Source organism: Martes martes (assembly GCF_963455335.1).
Source record: "Martes martes genome assembly, chromosome: 12".
NCBI lineage: Eukaryota > Metazoa > Chordata > Mammalia > Carnivora > Mustelidae > Martes > Martes martes.
Genome location: NC_137900.1, coordinates 35820088 through 35840656, shown reverse-complemented (window position 1 = coordinate 35840656; position 20569 = coordinate 35820088). Strand labels below are relative to the sequence as shown.

Genomic DNA, 20569 nt, shown 5'->3' with positions numbered 1-20569 from the left:
TACTTAGGTGTTTATAAATCTTGAAAATACCTTTTTGTCTTAAGCTAAATTGATAGTTTGGCTGGATATAGAATTCAAGTTTGAAAATAATTTTGCCTCTCTATTCTCTTGTCCTCTAGATTTCATCATTGTTGTCAAAGAAGTTTCCTGACAGTCTAAGAGTTTATTCTTTATATAAAATCTGGAAGCTTTAGGGTGCCTGGGTGGCTCAGTCCATTAAGTGTCTGCCTCCAACTCAGTTCATGATCCCAGGGTCCTGGGATTGACCCTATGTTGGGCTTCCTGCTCATCGGGGAGTCTGCTTCTCTCTTTCCTTCTGCCCTCCCTGACACTTGTGTGCCCATGCTCTCTCTCTCAAATAAATAAATAAAATCTTTTTTTTAAAAAAGTCTGTAAGTTTACATGAACTCTTAGTTTTTCTACCTACATTCTGAAATTCCAAAATGATGACTTTTGTATGGCTCTTTTTTCATTACTGAATACTGAACTTAGTTGATCTTTACCTTTTAGAACTCCTCTCTCTAAGTTTGGGGGAATTCCTTGAATTATTCCCTTCACGATTTCTTCACTGTTTTCTCTTTCTGGAACCCCAATAATTCATATCTTTAACCCCCAGGACTAGTTCTTTATCTTTTCGTTTGCCTTTTCTTTTAGCTTTTACATCGTTTTGGTTTTTAGAGATTCACTTAACTTTATACCAATTTTGAAGTACTCATAGATTCTCTGAATGTTTCTTTTTGTAGTGTCTTGTTCTTGTTTTCTTGAAGCTCTTCATAGTAGGTAGGTTTAAAGGGTTTGTTTGTTTGTTTCTAAGTTTCTCTAAGTACAATTAATTTTCTCAAACTAGTTTTCTTGTTTGTTTTGTTTCATCTATGATTTTCATATTAGATGCTCTAGTGATCCCTCACACACATACAGGTGAGAGAGAAGCTCAGTGCACCTCAGAAGGGATTGGCAACTCTGGACTTTTCTGTTGAGTAAATGTCTTGGCCATTTTGTCAGGGACTTTTCCATTGTCAGAATCTTCAGATGTTTTCTTTTGGGCTAGATTCCATTCTCCTGCCTATAGACTATAAGCTTAGTTGCCAGTACATTGAAAACTAAGTAAGGGAAGAAAGAGTCTCAGTTAATTTGTGATCCTTCATTTAATATTCTTGTTTCCAACATGGTTTTACTCTCAGTTGTGCCTGTCATTCTCTAGCCCAGTTCTCTGTCTTATATTTTGCAGAAATCATACTTTCAGTCTTCTCTTGGGGCAAAAAAAATGCAGTCCTCCTGATACAAGGGACTGGAAAGGGTGTTCTTAAATAATCTTTGAACAATTTTCCCATTTCCAGTTCTGTCTTTGCCCCCACTTCCAGACAAATGGAATCACTAATTCTGAATCACTAATTTTGGGGGAAAATGCTAGGGTGTCCACTGCATTGTTTCTTCATTTGTATTTAAATAACCTTTCAACAACTTTTAAATTTTCAACCCTTACCCTCATGCCCATTTTTAGATGTATATGGAATCACTAATTCCTGAGCCTTGCAGGGACAGGAAGGTTCTGTGTGTTTAAGTGGCATTATTCTGTGGCTTTCTGCCACTGCCAGCTTAGGACTCAACTTCCTCAAGTCTACCAAATCTTTTTCCATCCTATGGCTATCTAGCTTTCATTTTTTAAAACCTGTCTTCTCTCTCATTTCTAGGTCTTTGTATTTTTATATTATTAAAAATCATTTTATTATAACTTTACTAAGTAAGCTTAAGAATAGGGAAGAGAATAAATGCATGTATTCATTTCTCCCATCTTCATCTGGGAATCAAGCAACTATTTCCCCAATCCAACCCTCTACCCCAAACCCCAGCCCTCAACTTTATTGTGGTATAACTGACAACGAAAATTGTAAGATAATTAAAATGTCCATCCTGTGATTTGATATAGATATGTATTGTGAGTGGATCCTTACCATTTACTTAATTAACTCATCCATCACTTCACATATTTATCTTCCTATTTTTTATTTTTTGGTTGAGGACACTTAAGTTCTGTTCTCTTAACAAATTTCCATGATTTAACACATTTTTAGAATTATGATCACCACATTTTATATTAGATCCTCAAAACGTATTCATCTTGTAGCTCAAGTTTTTAACCTTTTAACCAACCTTTCCCTATTTCTCCCACACCCAAGCTATCACTCTGTTTCTAGGAGTTTTACTCTTTTTTAAAATTTATTTCACATATAAGTGATATCATGCAGTATCTACCTGGTTTATTTCACTACCTAGTTTATTTCTCTACCTGGTTTATTTCACTTAGAGTAGTGCCTTTCAGTTTCATCTATGTTGTTGTAAATGGCAAACATTTCTTCTTTCTCATGGATAAATAATATTCCAGTGTATATACATTGCACATATTCAACTATTGATGGAAACTTAGGTTGTTTCCATATCTTGGCTGGTAATTGCTTTTTGTTGATAGGGCCAAATAAACATAGTGTAAAGAGTTTAAATAAATGTGTCTTACTTGTGCACTTTTTGTACATGGGGCAGAATGAGAGGAGGTAATATACAGTGGTATTTGTTTCATAAGATTTATCATAAGTTCATTAAGAGAGCGCAAATAGCATTACTCTAGAGTTCTACATCATATATTTGAATATTATTTTTCAGTTCTCAAAGAATTTCCCTGTATTTATGCTCTTTGATCCCTGAAACAACTCTAAGAAGTAGACAAGGCAGGTGTTACTATTCCCATTTTACAAAAGAGGAAAATGAAACTCATAGAGATCAAATGACTTATCCAGAAGAGTCCAGGTTAGTGGCAGAGATGAGACCCAACACAGGCCTTTAAATGCCAAAGCTAATGTTTTTCTTTAGGTCTATATTTTCTCCAAGTGGTAATATTTCTGCTTTTATAACTGACCTAGGATGGTGTACAACCCAATAGGATTGCATCTGTCTCCCACATAGTGCCCAGACTGGCCTAGAATGGTCTGCATTGGTACCATCTGTGGAAGAGTAAATCGTCGTAAGATTTTTGGGCCCTAACTCCAAGAGATCCTGATTTATAAAGTCTGGAGTGTGGACCAAGAATCTAGATGTTTTAAATAGCTCCCTAGATGACACTGGCATGTAGCTTGATTGAAAACCACTGCCCTGAAGGGCCTGGAAGTGGTCTAGAGGTGTCCCCCGTCTTCAAGTTGGGGATAATCAAATGCCAGTTCCTGGAATGTAACAATTTCACTGTCTAGACAGCAGCCATCCCAGCATGCCACAGTCTAAACTAATAGTTTCTTCCTTTCTGCTCCTCCCTATGGCCCTTGACAGAGCTCACTTCTGTCCTCATTACCTGGCTGCCCACTCACATCATGGAGACTCCCTTGCCATTTCCCTCGGCTGCTCCATTTCAGCTTGTGGGACTTCAGGGACTCAACTTCCTGAAAAAATTAAATTGAAAAACTTCCTCCCAGATAACATAGGACCTCGTGTGGAATTTAGCTCTCCTAGGAGCCAGAGGGAAAGAATAATAAGCAGTTGTATTCGTTATCTGATTGGCGGCCCCAGAAATGTTATTCCTGGCTCTCAGGTGGCCTTCTAGCAGAAAAATATAAACTACAAATACCTTTAGGTAAAAAAGGGAGCATCTTGGCATTATAATGCAGGTCTATATGTATATGAATGCACAGTAGTGCACAGTGCAGGAGGCCTCTTTTCTAGAACCTGAAGGTCCCTCAGCTGAAGAAGTTCAAAGAATAGACAGGGAGAAAGAGAAGAGAGCTGTATAGCAAGAGCCCCAGCATTTTATTTACCACTGAGAATAAAAGAAGACTGAGCCATTTGTCAGGCCAGTGGGAGAGACCAGCACACACATTTTAGCATGAGAGACAAGAGCCCTTCTGGGAAAGAACTGCCCTAAGGAAGGAGCTGATACATGAATTTGTAAACAATAACTCAACCAGTGGAGGACACAGATGACCGAGTGTTGTGTGAGGTCCTCACCAGATCAGACAGGCCTGACCCAGAGCACCTACAACTGCAGAGACCTCTTTTAAGGAGTTTCTTCTACATAAGTCACTTTTGCTTGTAATACAAAACCTCAAACTCCTAGTCAAGCAAATGGCCTGGAGTGGAAACCTAACCTAAGAGTTAGGTTGAAAGGAGAATGTGAGGAAGACTGGTACAGGAGCTCTCAAATAGGGAAGGAGCAATTAAGCCAGTCTGATTCTTCAAGAAATTTATTTAATCAAGGCAACAAATATTTTTTGAGTACCAACTATGTGTAGACATTTTATTGGATTTTTTAAAAAAGATTTTATGTAATCCTTACACCCAGTGTGGGGTTCAAACTTACAACCCTGAGATCAAGTGTCTCATGCTCCACTGACCGAGGCAGCCAAGCATCCTGATGTTTTATCTTTAAATTGTATTGAACAAATGCTTCCACTGAATGTATTCTGTGCCAGACACTTAAATTTTATAAATATTAATTTATTTAATTCTCCTAACAACCCTGCAAGTTAGCTGCTATTAACATGCCCATTTTTGAAGGTTTAAAAAAAAAATACCCTCAGTGCAGAGAAAGCCTAACTAACTTGCCCCTAGACTACACATTTTTTGTGGTAGAGCCAGTCTTTTAAGTTCTGTGACTATATCAATAAACAAAAGAGACCAAAATTCATGTCCTCTTCAAATTTATTTCTACTGATGATTTTGGCCTGGGCATTTGGAGAATCAGTGGTACTGAGAAGAGAAGCTAGAAAAATCAAATGGTGAAGGCCAGCAGCAAAAGCTATGTGGCAGCAGAGGCCTTAGAAGGAAGTGTGAGGGATGTGGTTGCAGATGATAGAAAAAATTAAAGAGCAGTGAACTCAGGGTGAGGCCCCAATGGAATAAAGAGGTCTCAAGAACTCTGTTCCCAGCCACATTTGTAACCATGAGGCCCAGATTCTTGGCTGTGTTTTGCATCCTCTTAGCTCTGCAATAAAACCACCACAACTGAAGTAATCTGAGTGGATTTTTTGCTCTTCACATTTTTAAGAGCTCCCAACATTCAGCCCTATGGAGCCCTAACCCCTCACAAAAGCAAGGACTGTAAGAAACAATACCTAAAAAAGGCAATGTACACAACTCAGTCTCCTTGACTGGTTAAGCATATGAAGTTGCACTATGAGATGAGCATGGACACAGGAGACACCAGGACAGGATGACAACTCTTCCTGCTTCAGGGAAGTGTCAGGGCTAGCAGAGTGATGTCACTGGGTGTCAACCTCAGCTTAGAATGGTGGTGGCTGTCCTGGCTCTACAACTCCCAACCTCAGGCAGCAGTGGGGCCCCAGTATAACCTCACTGCATCTCAGAGGTTACAACAGTGGTATCACCCACACTGGTTTCTGGGCATAATGTGGGGGTAGCTTCAGCATTATCAACAGGACACAGAAAAAAGTTCCTCTCCCTCAGCCTGGAGGGCAGTGACAGCTGAGCATGCTGACATTCTTGAAGTCATATTGGAGAACACAGGAAAATGGCAGTTACCAGGTAGAAACCAAGAGGATTTATTTATGAGCACATCAAGATGCTCCTTGAGGACTCTCAGAAATAATTGGGAAGCACTTGATAGGAGTCTGGAATACTGCAATAGCATTTTATACTTAAGATGTAAGTATGCTGTTTTTTAGATTTTCACTGAAAACCCATTTAACAATTCAGGCTGATGAGACCTAGGTGAACCAGAATGATTCTTTTGATGTTCTGTTGCCTCACCTTGGTCAATGCTGTGTTGTACAGGGAAGGTGATGTTTACTAAGACTGTGCCAAATCCCTCTGGTTATCATTCTCACCTCATCTGTGTCTCAGGAAACCACATTCCAGAGCACTGAGTGAATACTCACACTGGTAGGGAACATTCAGCAGGAAGCTTCCGCAATCCTGATGCAAGCCGCAGAGTTTTCTTGGCAAGGGCTGGCTCATTGGAATGCAGTCCATTAAGCAGGAAAGATGGCAGTAGTTGCAGAATCGTAAGCTCTTTAGAGCTGGAGGTCCATAGGAGTAGCCTAATTCCCTCACATCACAGATAGGGGAATTGATATCAGTGTTTGGTGACTCTCTGCAGGAATTTCATGTGACCATGCGCTTCCCCCACATCAAGTTACCAACTCCTCCTGCTCTTTCCAAGATGAGGGCCAAGCCTCCCAAACACCTAAGAAAACTGGTTTTCTCATCTTACCTCCTCTTTCCAGTTGAGTAAGATAAAACTTGGAAAAGCTTATTGTTGACCAGAAACACTAACCTAAGTTAGGTGGACTATGTAGTTTTCAGCACATAAAGCAAGGACTCCAAGGTTGCAAGAATGAAGATGAAGATGCAGACCATGAAAATGGTGATGGTGGTGATGATAAAGACTAGGAACAGTTGGCAGCGCCCACTTGTTAAACTGGGCAATATGTTGATTACTTGATATATATTCTCTCACTGAATGCTTAACATCACTGTCAAGAAATAGGTATTATTATGCCTACTGTACTGATGGAGAAACTGAGACCAACTGTGAAGAGACAAACACCAAGTCACAAAGTTATTAGTGGTAAAGGGGAGCTTTGCACTCAAATCTGCATGACTGTAAAGCCCATCCCTCCTTACTTTTTGTTAGATGCTGCTCAATATCCACTTTTTCATCTCAAAGAGGGAGGGAGGTCAGGTGTGTAAGGAGGTAGGTCACACTGGGCTGGGAGAGTGTTTCTACCTTAGTTCTTTGTAACTGATTCCCACTGGCCAATTCCCTTTGGCTCCTTGTCCTCACTTTCCCCCAACTCCACCTCCTTGAAGGTCGCAGACATTTTGTGTTGTCTGGGGGGAAAAATTGGCAACTCAAAAGTCTTATTAAATTACAAAAATATTCGTCTCTTATTCAATGGAGGGAGAAAACGTAGAGGCAGAAAGAGGCCTAGAGAATCAGTCTTGAGGAAAATCAAGTCAACCACATTTCCTATCCTATTCATTTTCTAACCCATTGAAATGGGATTCTAATTGCGTAAAACAACTAATTTTGTTCATTAAGGTTCAATTAAATTAATCTGAAATTCAGGATAATGGCATTGTTGAACAGCCATATTAAAGATGAAACATAATCTCTCTTGACTCCATTTCCTTTGACAAAATAAAGTTCAGCTACTAATGAGCTTGTGCTACAAGGTCTCTTTTATAAACGGCAACAAAGGGTGCAAATTTGTGAGTAGCAATTTTTATTATCATCAACAACCATTTCCTTTGTTACCAAAATATGCAGAAATTATTGTGTGTCCTCTTTTCTCATTCTGGTTTTGATGGGAGGAGGCATTAAATAAATAGCTTCATAATCATATCACACTGGAGTCACACAGTGAGAGCCTGCAGGAGGTGGTCTCAAAGCTTTGAGGCAGGGCGTTCTGTGGACTAGGCAGACATTTCAATTTTCAGCTTTTAAAGGCCTCAGAGAATCACACGCCCTCCCTCCCCCACCCCCAAAGTCCAAATCTCTGTTTCTGGGCAAACAAGAAGCATTTGTCCCTTTCTCCCTACCTAGGTAGCCTAACCCATGGCTTTTTCTGACCTAAGGAAGAACCTGCTCTCTAGAGTCGGGGAAGCAATCAGCAGCCTGTCTAAGTAGTATGAGTCAGCCTCTGAGAATGAGCCTTCCCACCCTCTGGTGATACCAGGCCCTTTCCATTGGTAGCCACCAGAATGACTCAGTGCCACCATTTCCCTCTTCAGGGCCGTGTTGTATTCACAGTTAACCTCAGTTGGCAGAATGTCTGCCCCTGGTCAGTGGTGCTGAGACTGATGGCATTTGTCTTAGGTTTGGATAGTAAGGTAACCTTACTTACTATCCAAACCTAAGACAAATGCCATCAGTCCCCAGTGCAGTGACAGCATAAGTGAGTGGCATTCAACCAAGCAAGTGGCTGGCATTCGACCAAGCTTAGTGAGGGTGTTATGTGCAGGGGATCTCAGGGAATATGGAGATGAATAGGGGCCTATTTTGCAGGGGTGAATAGTGGGTGTAAAATAAGAGGTCCACATCTTTATCCAAAATCCACAGAGCTAGAATTATTTTGTGTGAGTTCAGAGTTTTCAGTATTTTAGAAAGGCAATTTTATACCTAATATCCCATATTACCTAATACCCAACATGACTATCCTATAGTGGTATGTTTGAATATTCATATTAAGTGAAATAAAATAAAGAGCCTCCTAGCAGTTCAGATCAGGTCAAGTTTCCTACTAAATGATTTAGGAGTTATAAAAAAGAATCTTCTGAGAGCAAAAGAACAGCCACCAGGAGAGGAAAGGGCCCTGGGAGGGAAAGGGGTAATGAGCTCATCCATAATATTCCTGCAAGGGGCCAAGTTGCCATGAACTGAGAGAACTGACCTCTATGGAGGGCCTGAGGACTTACTGGTAGGGTGTGAAAGTCCCATCAGTGAGTGTGGGGCCAGGGACTGATCTTTCTCCAAAGACCTGTTACAAAAGGGCTGTGCTCAAGTATTATCAGTAGTTGTTGGAGCTAAAGGCCACACTCCCCCACAGTCTCCTGGGCTCTACTTTCAAGGGCAGCTCTTTGGCCAGGGTGTGCCTTCCCATCCCCACCTTTGTTACTAATATGTCTTCCATGAAGAAGACCCACCATGGCCACCACCACACTCACAAACCTGACCAAACCAATCTCTCAAGTCTTCATTTGGTCAAGTGTGTATAGTCTTCTCAAATGGGTGAGTATATTAAATAATATGTCCAGAAGAACCCTTCATACTCAAAATGTAGTCTCATGAAAATATTCTCTTTATGCTTCTCAGTTTCAGAAATGTTCTTTAAAACACCATAATATATGAAGACAGAATGAAAACCGTTGAATTAAAACTAAGTAATTCTGTAATTAGGGAGTAGTGATGGCTGCGAAATACACTAAAACACACTAGATCGTACATTTTAAAAGGGGGAATTTTATGCTATATGTACTATCAATTTAAAAAAAAATTAAATAGTTAAAAGAAAAAGCTTATTCAGTGAAATGACCTTCAGCTCCACTCCATTCTCATGACCATACCCTGATCCTTATCAACACTCAAGTGTAGAAATTTTCAATGAACCCCTCTTCCTCTGACCATTGGTTCTGATCTTGAAAACCTCCTCTCGTCCTTTCATCCTCTGCCCTGCAGTTTAACAGTTGTCTTTGTTTCGCATTGATACTGCAACATATTACACAAACTTAGAGGCTTACAACACCACCATGAATTTTTTTTAACTTTCTGTGGCCAGAAATCTGACATGTTTCACTGGGCTAAAATTAAGGTGTCAACAGGGCTGGTTCCTTACAGAAGCTTTAGGGGAGAACCTATTTCGCCTTTTCCACCTCCTACTAGCCATCTACATTCTTTGGCTTCTGGCTTCTGTCTCTGTTTTCAAAGCAGATCACTTCACCCACTTCTTCCTTTAACACATCTGCTTTTCAGTCTCTGAACCTCCTGCCTCCCTCTTATAGGGACCCTTCTAATTATATCGGGCACATCCAGGTAATTTAGGATAATCTCCCCATCTCAAAATACTTAATTTAATAGCAACTATGAAATCCCTTTTACCATGTAAGGTAACATATTCATAGGTTTTGGGGATTAGACTGTGGACATCTTTGGTGGGGGATGGGGTACTAATCAGTGTCTTATAGCCATCCATTTCCTACATCCCTCTTTTCTCCCAGTCAATTCCCTTTTGAAATCAACTACCTTTCTTTTTCAACCCAGACTAATGGGGAGGAAGAAACTATTCTCTAGCGTCTTTAATTCTCTCATACCCTTTTCCGTACACCAAACCCACTAGAAATCCCCTTCCCGAAACAATTCTATAATTTCCTTTTCTGCTCTTATGATAAAGAATTCAGTCTCTGTGGATGAAATCTCCCTTTCTGTGTGTAAGACCAACCATTCCACCTCTGTTCTCAATCTCTTTTCCTTCTTTCAGGATTCTTCCATCAATTATTCTCTTTAGATCTTCAATTTCTAGACCCTGCCATTAGCAATAAATTATTTTCTCTCATCTTAAAGAAAAAGTAAGGAGTCTTCATTCTGGATAATGGGGAGAAGTTTAGTTCTCCGTACTCTTCCTGGATAAGCTTAATTAAAAGTCATGGACATAATAGAACAACCATAAGAGGACTATGAAATGCTGAAAGAAGCAAGAAAACTTCTAGGGGCTTCAAGATTTAAGAACTACATAGGAATGTAGTTGAATAGCAATGTGTTTGAACAAGAATGTGTTCTCTGGAGTTTTCTTCTTATCTCCCATATATCCTGGATTTGGAGATGGAGAAGTCTGAAAACTGGATCTACCAAGAGGCATAGGGGTTAAAACCAAACCAAAACAAAGACACTTAAAACCTGCTCCCTATAGTCAAAGGACCTAGAAAGGAGCAGCTTAGCAGGACAAAATCCTTTATCACAATATTGTACCCCAGTCAAACATAATGAATGGTCCCTGCCTGTATAGTCTCAGGAGAGACCAAATGGAGAGTTTGGATTTCTGTCCCTCACATGATGGCAGCAAGAGAGCCGGGGTGGTACTCTCCCCTCACCCTCAGTGTTGTGCTGATGGAGACCGAATGAGGAATCTGGACTTCCACCTTCCATCTATCCCGAAGCCTGGATGTCCTGGGTGGCATTTCCCTCCCTGTCAGCATGCTATCAGTGGAGACTGAGTGGATTTTATGAATAGTATGAGGCAGTGTTCCTCACTTTTTCAACCAGAGAATGGAAGGGTAACCTTAGAGAACAGAGATCTACAGAAAGGAATTCTATAAATATGCACAAGAATTTGGTGACTGACTCACACATGAAACTGATACATTAACTCACCAAAAAGTTTGAGAGCTGAACTAAAGTGGGGAATAGTAGCCTGGTTTGCAGAGTGGACTCTGAGTAGCACACAAAGCAGATCAGAAGAACTCTGAAAACTAAACTGTCACTGGAACCACAGCCCACAAAAGTAGGCCAGGACCTAAGCACTAAACCAAAACAGGGTGACTGCCATGACTAATGGCAAAAAGAATATAGATATAATCCAAAGTCTTCTAACATAATATTCAAAATGTCCAGGTTATAAATGAATCATTTGCTATGACGAGAACCAGGAGAATTACTTGAATGAGAAAAGACAATCAACACACTGTAGTACCAAGATGAATCAGATGCTGGAATTATCTGACACAGATTTAAAGTATCCATCAGTAAAAAAAAAAAAAATAATAAAGTAGGCATCAGAAAAACACTTCCATGAATAATCAGTCATGCTCTTAAAAAAATGAAAAAATAGAAAATTTCAGTGAATAGAAGATACAAAGAAGAACCAAATGGAAATTATAGAGCTGAAAAATACAATAACCAAAATTTTAAAATTCGTTCAGTGAGCTCAATTCGTTCAGTGAGTTCAGTGAGAAGATGACAGAGGATGGAATAAGTAAATTTGAGGACAGATCAGTAGAACTTACCCAATCTGAACAGAGAGAAAATAAACTTAAAAAAAGCATTATTGGTTACCTGGGTGGCTGAGTCAGTTAAGCATCTGCCTGGGGCTGAGGCCATGATCCTGGGGTCCTGGGATCAAGCCCTACAGTGGGCTTCAGTGTGGAGTCTGCTTCTCCCTCTCCCATGGCCACTCCCCCGACTTATGCTCTCTCTCTTGCTCTCTCAAAGAAATGAAAACTTTAAAAAAAAAGTTTTCATTTCTTTAAAAAAAATTATCAGAAACCCATGTAACAACAACAACAAAAGACCCAACATTTCTGTCACTGAAATCCCAGATGGAGATCTCAAAGAGCATGGAATTAAAAAAAAATATTCCAAGACATAATGGCTAGAAATTTCCCAAATTTGGTGAATGGCCAAGAGGTTAAACAAATCCCAAATGAAATAAACCCAAAGAAATCAAAGTCAAGACACAATATGGTCAAGCTCCTGAAAACTAAAGACAAGAAAATCTTGAAAGGAGAGAGAAGGGGAGGGGGTGTGATTGAGGGAGGAAAGGAAGTGGGCAAGAGAGTGATGCCTGTCTAATAGGGAACACTGATTTTTTTTTTTTTTTAAGATTTATTTATGGGGGCACCTGGGTGGCTTAGTGGGTTGGGCCTCTGCCTTCGGCGTAGGTCATCATCTCAGGGTCCTGGGATTGAGACTTGCATCAGGCTCTCTGCTTAGCAGGGAAGTCTGCTTCCCCTCTCTCTCTGCCTGCCTCTCTGCCTACTTGTGATCTCTCTCTGTGTGTCAAATAAATAAATTAAAAAAAACAACTTTAAAAAAATATTTATTTATTTACTTTGGAGAGAGAGAGAGAGAGAGAGAGAGAGCGAGCACGTGCACAGGAGAGGGAACACAAGCAGGGGGAGAGGGAGAAGCAGGCTCCCCACCCCAGGACCAGGACCTGAGCTGGAAGATGCCTACTGTCGGCATAAGGACTGAGACACCAGACGCCCCTAGGGAACACTGATTTGAATGTTTAAATAGACTTCTCATCTGAAATCACTTCAAATGCTCTCCCCAAGGTCACTGTTGGCCTGCTCGGAAACAATGACCTGATCTTGCTTGGACTCTGCAGCAATTTCTCTGTCAACCACTCCTCATTATTAGGAGCACTGTCTTCCCTTGCTGTCCCAGACATCAGAGCGTCCTGTTCTTCCCTTTCAGTATTCAGGCCCAGGCTCTTCCGTCTGTTTAGCTATCCCAGACTTCTGATCTCTTCTCACAGGACATCTTTTCTCTCTCTGCCTTGCCCACCCTTCACCTAGATTTTATTTAAGTCAGGTTTACTGAGGTGATATTTATATCTAGTAAAATCCACCTATTTTAGTGTTCAGTTCTATGAATTCTGACAAACATATAGGCTGTTACCACCACCACAATCAAGAAAAATATTTCCACCCCCCAACTTCCTTCGTACCCCTTTGCTATCCAACCCCGCCCCCCAAATCCTTGGCAAGCACTGATCTTTTTCTGTCCCCACAGTTTTGCTTTTGCCAGAAGGTAGATTCCATGTATTTTTAAAACATCTACCAATAAAGATGATGCCTTCCTCATTTATACCTCTAGTGCTGATCTGTCTTTTGAGTTGTCTATCCAGTGTCTTTTGTTTGGGTTAGGTTTAGAATATTTTTTTCTTCACGCATCAAGAAGGTTAAGTGATTCACAAGTTACTTAACCTCTCTAAGCCTTAGTTTCCCTCCATGAAAGCGGGTAATGGTACTTTGTTGATTTCTTGGGGAGGTTAAACAAGATAAACAAATGCCACTGAGGAGCCTACCAGGCTCAGGATTCACAATAGATACTCAAGACATCATTAATATCAGCAGCTCTTGATGAAGTTCAATTTCTTCAAGGGTCCTGCACCTACTGAGGACGGAGTGTGAAGTTTCTGAGTTGTCAGCCCACTTGCTGGAGAGTTCAGGCTTCCTCAGAGGCCAGGAATCCTTCTCCCGACCAGTCAGTGCTCTATGTCTCTACAACATACTTACTGGGTGAAAGAATGAGTAATATTTGCAGTGACTGCAAATCTGAATTCTCAGAAAGAGTTTATAGTACAATTGAGTTTTGCAACCAACCAATTACAATTACTTTATGTAATGAGAATACCTCTACTTAGCTTCAAGTTTATGAGGCTGATCAATATCTGAAATAAAGTTTCATTTCAGATCCCGTTTACTTAAAGGCAAAAAAAAAAAAAAAAGTGCACAGTGTTATTCTGCAGCATATACTACTCCAATATGATTATTCATAAGACCTCCCAGTCATTAACAATACCCTATGCACTTCAGTCTTGTTTCACATTGGATGGGTACAGGGAGAAATGGCAGACCCATTCACTCCTACATCTTTTTGTATTCTGAGTCTACATGTTTTCATATACTATTAGCCAGTAGCAATTTATAATGTATTCCAAGAAGCCATGTGATATTCTAGTGGATGCTTCTTCTCAATTTCTCTCTAGATGAAATAAACAAAAGTACCATAATAAAAATAAACTGACAAGAATCACACTGTTCTCATTTCAAACACACATAAAGGAACTAAAATGTTGTGAAATATGCCAGGCAGTTTTTATTAATCCTCTAACCTCCAGAGAAAGGGCTGGCAATTAGATTTACATTAGAATTGTCACAGCTAGCAATTCTTTTAATACCAGAAACTAGCCTTCAACTGATTTCATGTTACACATACACACTAAAAATGCAGTTAGTGTAACGCAAAGAAATTAAAATTACAATTGAAGTGTCACACAGTAAGTGAAAAACCTTTAACAGTCTGTCTGGTCATAGAGCTAATAATGACTTTATGCAGAATGCAGTGAAACAAAGGTGTCTTTCTCAAGAGCCAGAGTGCATCTGGGGCGAGTACTGTTTTGTTGAGGTGGCCATATACAGCTGTACTTGATTATAGGAACATTAGTTAAGTGAGCCTATTAAAAAAAAAAAAACAGCTGTATTTGAGATCACATAGGACTCTGCACATTTCCTCCCTGTGGCAGCCAATCAGAAATCTTGCTGACAGGCAAATTTGTATAGAACGAATGATCCTATTTAGATTAATTCTTCTTAATGCCTTACACAGGCTTACTTCCCTGGCATACTGTGGAGAAGACAGGTCAGTTCCATTCAAAACCTAGAGGCAGAAAACACAAGCTTGATTATTGAATAATATATATGATGATACTGATATGGAATGTGGAGTGCTCAATCCTGTAAAAATACGACTGGTGGGCTCTTCCCCAGCTCGGAGTTCAGGCATGAGGCACTCTGGAAAATGAGCACTCAGTCAGCAGGTGGTCTGGAGAACTGATTTTTTTTTTTTAAGATTTTATTAATTCATTTGACAAACAGAGATCACAAGTAGGCAGAGAGGCAGGCAGAGAGAGAAGGAGGGAAGCAGGCTCCCCGCTGAGCCCGACGTGGTGCTCGATCCCAGGACCCTGGGATCATGACCCGAGCTGAAGGCAGAGGCTTTAACCCAGAGCCACGCAGGCGCCCCTGGAGAACTGATAATTAACTATGGTTCTGTTATTACAGTTTCAGTTCTTTACTCTCTCCACAGTAACATGATACATCCTCACTCTTTGCCATGAAACTCTAAAATGCCCTTGAATCCTTGGCTCTGGGCTCTGGCTGATAGGATGTTAACCAGCACCACAGAGCAAACTGAAATGTGCCTACTCGGCTGAGCTCACTTGCTCTTCAGCCTCTGCCACTGACATGAGAAGAACATAGCTGAGCTAGCTCACTGGGCCCAGTGGGATGTTGGGAGACATGTGGAGCAGACATGTGAGTTAGCCTAAGCCAAGGTCAGCACAGCTGCCAAGCCAAGCCAAGCCCAGCTTAGACCAGCCAACCTGGTCTTCCGATGGTTGGCCACTGAGATTTTGCAGTTGTTTGGAATGCAGCGTGATGGTGACCATAGTTAACTGAAGCAGTCACTAAGGACTCTGTGACCCTGAGCAATCTTTTCCTGCCTGTCCTCCACCGCTCATCTATAAAGTGAGGGGAGGGACTAGAGGGTCCATACAGCCTTTTCTAAAGTTCACTGGGGACAAGAAACCTGGGATGAGAAAAGCTCTAGACTCTAGGTGCTCAGAGTTCTTCAAGGCCTAGAATAAGCTGAGGGAAACACTTGAACTGACACTGTGGGCAGGCAGAGGAGCCTTTATGCCCAGTGACATGTCTGAAAGGTCTGGCAATGTGTCTGGTTATGTAAAACGTCTGTGAACGAAGAAGGGCCTGACAAACTTTTTAGCCAGCTCCTAAAGAAAACTTGTTTTTCTGTTGATTTAAACATAAACCAAAAAGCAAGTCAGAAGACAGAATTGGAGAAAATGGAAATCTTTATTTTTAAACACTAGTACATTTTCAGGCTGTTTTAAAAAGGAAAAATCATATTAGTTGAAAACTATGCATCAAAGCATATTTATTTAAACTCTAATTTTACAAACACATAATGAAAGAAATATATTTTATAAATATCTACTCAGAATATTATGGGGGAAAAAGTGTTTAAAAATAACAGCCCCAGATCTCCCTCTTTAAATATATAAAATTCCCATACAATTCATAAGAATTCTTTCTCAAGAGCCAAAAATTTCACAAAGGCCAACAACTCAGTTCTCATCAGACACAATCAAAAGTAATAGGGATATAAAAAAATGTAAAAGTTCTGTACAAGGGAAATTACAGATAGCACACGGGTAAATCTCATTACCATACAGGCCATTTGTATTTTAAAAATGTTTTATAAAAACCACCATTTAAAACAAATAAGTGAGAGTCCTTCCCTGACTGTGGAAAATATATAAATTATTACCCTCTGACCTGGGTATCAAGGCTCCCACTTGCTGGGGTAGGGGAGAGAAGTCTCCATGTGTTTCCTGACTAAGGGCACAATTAGGCCACAAGTGAGGACCCACCTCCTTCCTCAGTGGCTTTTTTTGGTGGATGATTCACTATTATTTCCTTTCACTTAGAAAAATTCTTTGGGATCATCGAAGATAACTGCTCACAAGTGAAAGCAAGACTAGGGGAGGACTTCAGATTGTCCAATTAATAACACTTATAATCTGTGGTCTGGGTGACCAAACTCTGGAAAGCCTAATTTTCCACTGTCAGAGACATACCCCGTCACCTACCCCAGTGAGACACATCGCACAGCCCCAAGGTTGTCCCTTCATCTTTCCTTTTCTGGTCCACGTTGCTCTGTTGCCTGCAGCAGCGTATGCAGGTTATTGTCTCTTCTGACATTTTTTCTGAAAAGAGCTCTTCAAAAAAGTGCGATACACAGGATCATCCACATATTCATTCTTAAACCTGGAACTCAGCACCCTTTGTCTCTTTTTCTCCCCTTGGATTATGTCTGCTCCATAAAATGTGTCTTCAAATCGCATATCAGAGGCTGTGGACTAGAAAGAGCCAGTGTCACGCTGCGGAAAGCATGGCATTTGATCATGACAAGAATGGACAAAGATCTGATCTAACCAGCTTGGAGTGGCATGCAGAGGCCAGGACACTAGCCCAGGATTTGCTCCATCCAGGCTCCTGCTTCCATGTAGCCCCAGCTTTCTTCAGGATCTCCCACCCCCAGGGACCTTCCCCCAGGAGAAGCAGAATTAAAGTCTTCTCATATAAATCTCCCTCACTTGCCATCTCCCCTCTAGCTCTTGCCCAACCAGGATTTTGACAACTCTGTCAACAGTCATCTTTAACTCACCCTACTCCTATTTACCTCTGGGCCTCTGCCCATACCACTTCCCGGAAACCGTCCTTGCTCCAGCCCAGTTCCTATGATACTTTTCTATTCTGTCACCTAAGTATTGCTGGAATCGCTCTCTTCTCTGACACTTTATAAGCCCTTCCTCCTGCCTCTCTTCTTCTGGCTGCTCACTGTTGATGTCTCAGGGGTTCTCCTTTCTTAACTATCTGTTCAACTCTGATGCTCCTGAAGTTTTGCATTTTTCCTCTCCACATATGCTCCTGAGCCCTCACATCCACACTTCTGCTTCTTCTCCAAGGATGCTCATATCTCTCACTCCACTTCAGACCTCCTTCTATGCACAAGCCTGCATGTCCAACTGCCCAGCCAGCATCTCAGAGTACCGATCCCAGAGGCACTTCAAATCAACCTGCCCTAACTTGAACTCAAAGTCTTCCCTCCCTGTTACTATCCTTCCAATACCCCATAAATGGCTTAACTATCCTGTCCACAGAGACATAGCTACACTGATCAGAAACCTAACAGTCACTGTAAATGTCCCCCATCCCCACCATGTCCTGGTCCCTCCTACATGTTCCTTATAGCCATCCATCCTTTCTTCTTTGTTCCTGCTGGCCCCATGGTACAGGCCTCACATCTCCTCCCCTAAACCACTGCAGCAAATGCTACACCCCCCAGGCTATTTGCTACAGAACCACTAGAAGGAAGTGCTCTACAAACTATCTGATTATATGGCATCCCTGCTTATCATCTTTCAATAGCTTTGCTGCTTTTTAAGATGGTATCCAAGCTCTCTAGACCTATGTAACTTGGCAAAATCCTACCCCATATGCTGGTCAGATAGAATTATTTGCAGTTCCTGGCCACACCTTACTGGCTTATGCCTTTCTGTCATTAGATGTACTTTTTCCTTTGCATGGACACTATTCTGTTTTCTCTGACACAGGAAAACTTGAGGGCCCTTCTTTTGGTTCCTATAAGACTTTATGTATCAATGCAGAATGAGATCAGTGGCAAAGATGAGGGGCAGTTAACTTTTTCTCCACTGGGGATTCCTGAATCCCTTGTGGGCGAGGATGTTACAGAGTGAGTACTGATCTTTACATGTCCTCCACACCAAGCAACATGCCCGGCCCTCAGTCACTGCTCAATTAAGTGTTAGCCAGGTGAAAGAACGTGGGCTTCTTCTGTTATGCTCAGGTAAAGCCTACATTAAGACACAATTTTTGATTCCTAATTCTCTACTATTTTGTCTCCTAAAATGCATTTCCAACTGGTTTTCACTGAAGTGATCACTCCAGATGGTGCCAAGGCACAGTGCATCTCACTGTCACTGAGGCCACCTCCTCTGGTTGATGACAGAGGCAGAGTTCAGCTTTGAGAACTTGAAACACATGGTCAATCATGAAGAAGAGATAAACAATAGAGAAGTTACGAAGAAGCCCAAAAACTAAAAAATGGACCCAAGTGCAGAGCAGGCATGTTCCCTGCCTAGATCATGAGATGGTTATCCAGGGTAACAGGCTACCTGCATGGACCCCTAGACACTACCTTGCTTCACTCGGGAAGAAAATAACTAATAGATTATGGGTTTGCTGGGCACCCTCTGCCATTAGGAGAAAACATTTTTGTTTCATTCTTGGCAAAGTACTTCCTCTGAGTAATCTTTCCCTTTTATAAGTGCTAAAAGTTACCAGAGGAGAAAATAAAACATCTATGAAAGTGTTGCCACTGTGTGAGAACAGCAAAAGGCAGCTTCTCAAATATAATAATAAAAACGATTTACCAGCAGCTCTACTTAATTATGCACCGTTGCCATGGTTATTCTGTGAGACAATAAAAGGTAATGGGGCCGTTTCTGAAGTTAGTGGGAAAGAACCCCCGCAAAATCACCGAGGTGGACTGCTGACTCTTTTGAAAAATTTCTTCCCAAGTCAGCATGTGTCTGGGTGAGCAGCAGTCATTAAAATATGCGGCCTCCTGTTTAGCAGTGAGGCTGCTAACCCACCCTCCTTTAAAAAAAAACAAAAGAGATTTCTCTAATCATAAAATATCTTCCATCAATGAGATTTCCAATTAGATTTGTTTCACCAACTGGAAAAAAAAAAAAAAAAAACAGCAGTCACAGATAGACCAACCAAGGGCCAGAGGGTTATATACGACCTGAAGGAAAGGCTGGACTGCTGTAACAGGAGCACATAAGTCTTCAATTCAATAAAAACAGAGGTTGCGAGCTGGATTTAGTGACTGTGAGCCTTTGTTCCTGAAGATATTTTTTACTAGGTTCAATTGTTTGACATACAGGTTACACTCAGATAATTTATGTGATTTACATATTTTTTACAGACTTTTTAAAAAAAGATTTTATTTATTTATTTGAAAGACAGAGATCACAAGTAGGCAGAGAGGTAGGCAGAGAGAGAGGGGGAAGCAGGCTCCCCGCTGAGTAGAGAGCCCGATGTAGGGCTTGATCCCAGGACCCTGGGATCATGACCTGAGCTGAAGGCAGAGGCCTTAACCCACGGAGCCACCCAGGCTCCCCTTTACTGACTTATTTTTAATTAAAAAATTTTCTGGGGCACCTGGATGGCTCATCAGGTTAAGCCTCTGCCTTCGGCTCAGGTCATGATCTCAGGGTCCTAGGATCAAGTCCTGCATCGGGCTCTCTGCTTGGCAGGGAGCCTGCTTCCACCTCTCTCTCTACCTGCTTCTCTGCCTACTTGTGATCTCTTTCTCTGTCGAATAAAAGTAAAATATTTTTTAAAAATTTTTTTCTTCTGAGAATTAAAAAAAAAGTTGGATGTTGGTGTGACTGTTCAAGAGAAATGGATCTTAGGACACTCAGGAGCTAGGTTCAAATAAAGCTGTGCAGGAAGGCAACCTGATATTGGAGACAAATCTATTATGGAACAAAGAGATTGTGATCTGAGCAGAAAGTAAAAAGTGTTCTTTTAATATGATTAAGAAATAGTATTTGAAATCATAAGACCCAGCCAATGCTTAATCATACACGCATTAGAAAATCGAAGACCTGAGAGACTTAGGCCTACCTACTCCATTCCCCATCATTCAGTCTCTAGGTGAATGAATGAATGAATGGAGGAGGGGGAGCAATGAAGGGCAGGAAGAGGAGGGAGAATTTAGGGAAGACAGAGGCACAGCATGAGTGTTACCATCTTTAGCATCTTGAAGAAGAAAGTTGTTCTTAAGAGATTTTTAAGATACAGGGCATGGACAGCATTTTTAGATCTTTGTTAGGAATTAACCAATGTCTTTACAATAGGAGTATTTGATTTTTGTCTTTCCCTGCAGATTATC

General features: G+C 41.0%; 1 protein-coding gene across 2 annotated transcripts in view; it reads right to left on the bottom strand.

The window, feature by feature from the left end:
* Positions 1-15855: 15855 nt before the first annotated feature.
* Positions 15856-20569, bottom strand: part of KDM4C (lysine demethylase 4C) — a 447232-nt gene continuing 442518 nt past the window's right edge. For both annotated transcript variants that reach the window (XM_080819441.1, XM_080819442.1), the window contains one exon: positions 15856-16940. In XM_080819441.1, the coding sequence (XP_080675567.1) occupies positions 16764-16940 (177 nt within the window). In that variant the 3' untranslated portion in view covers positions 15856-16763. The remainder of the gene's footprint in view (positions 16941-20569) is intronic.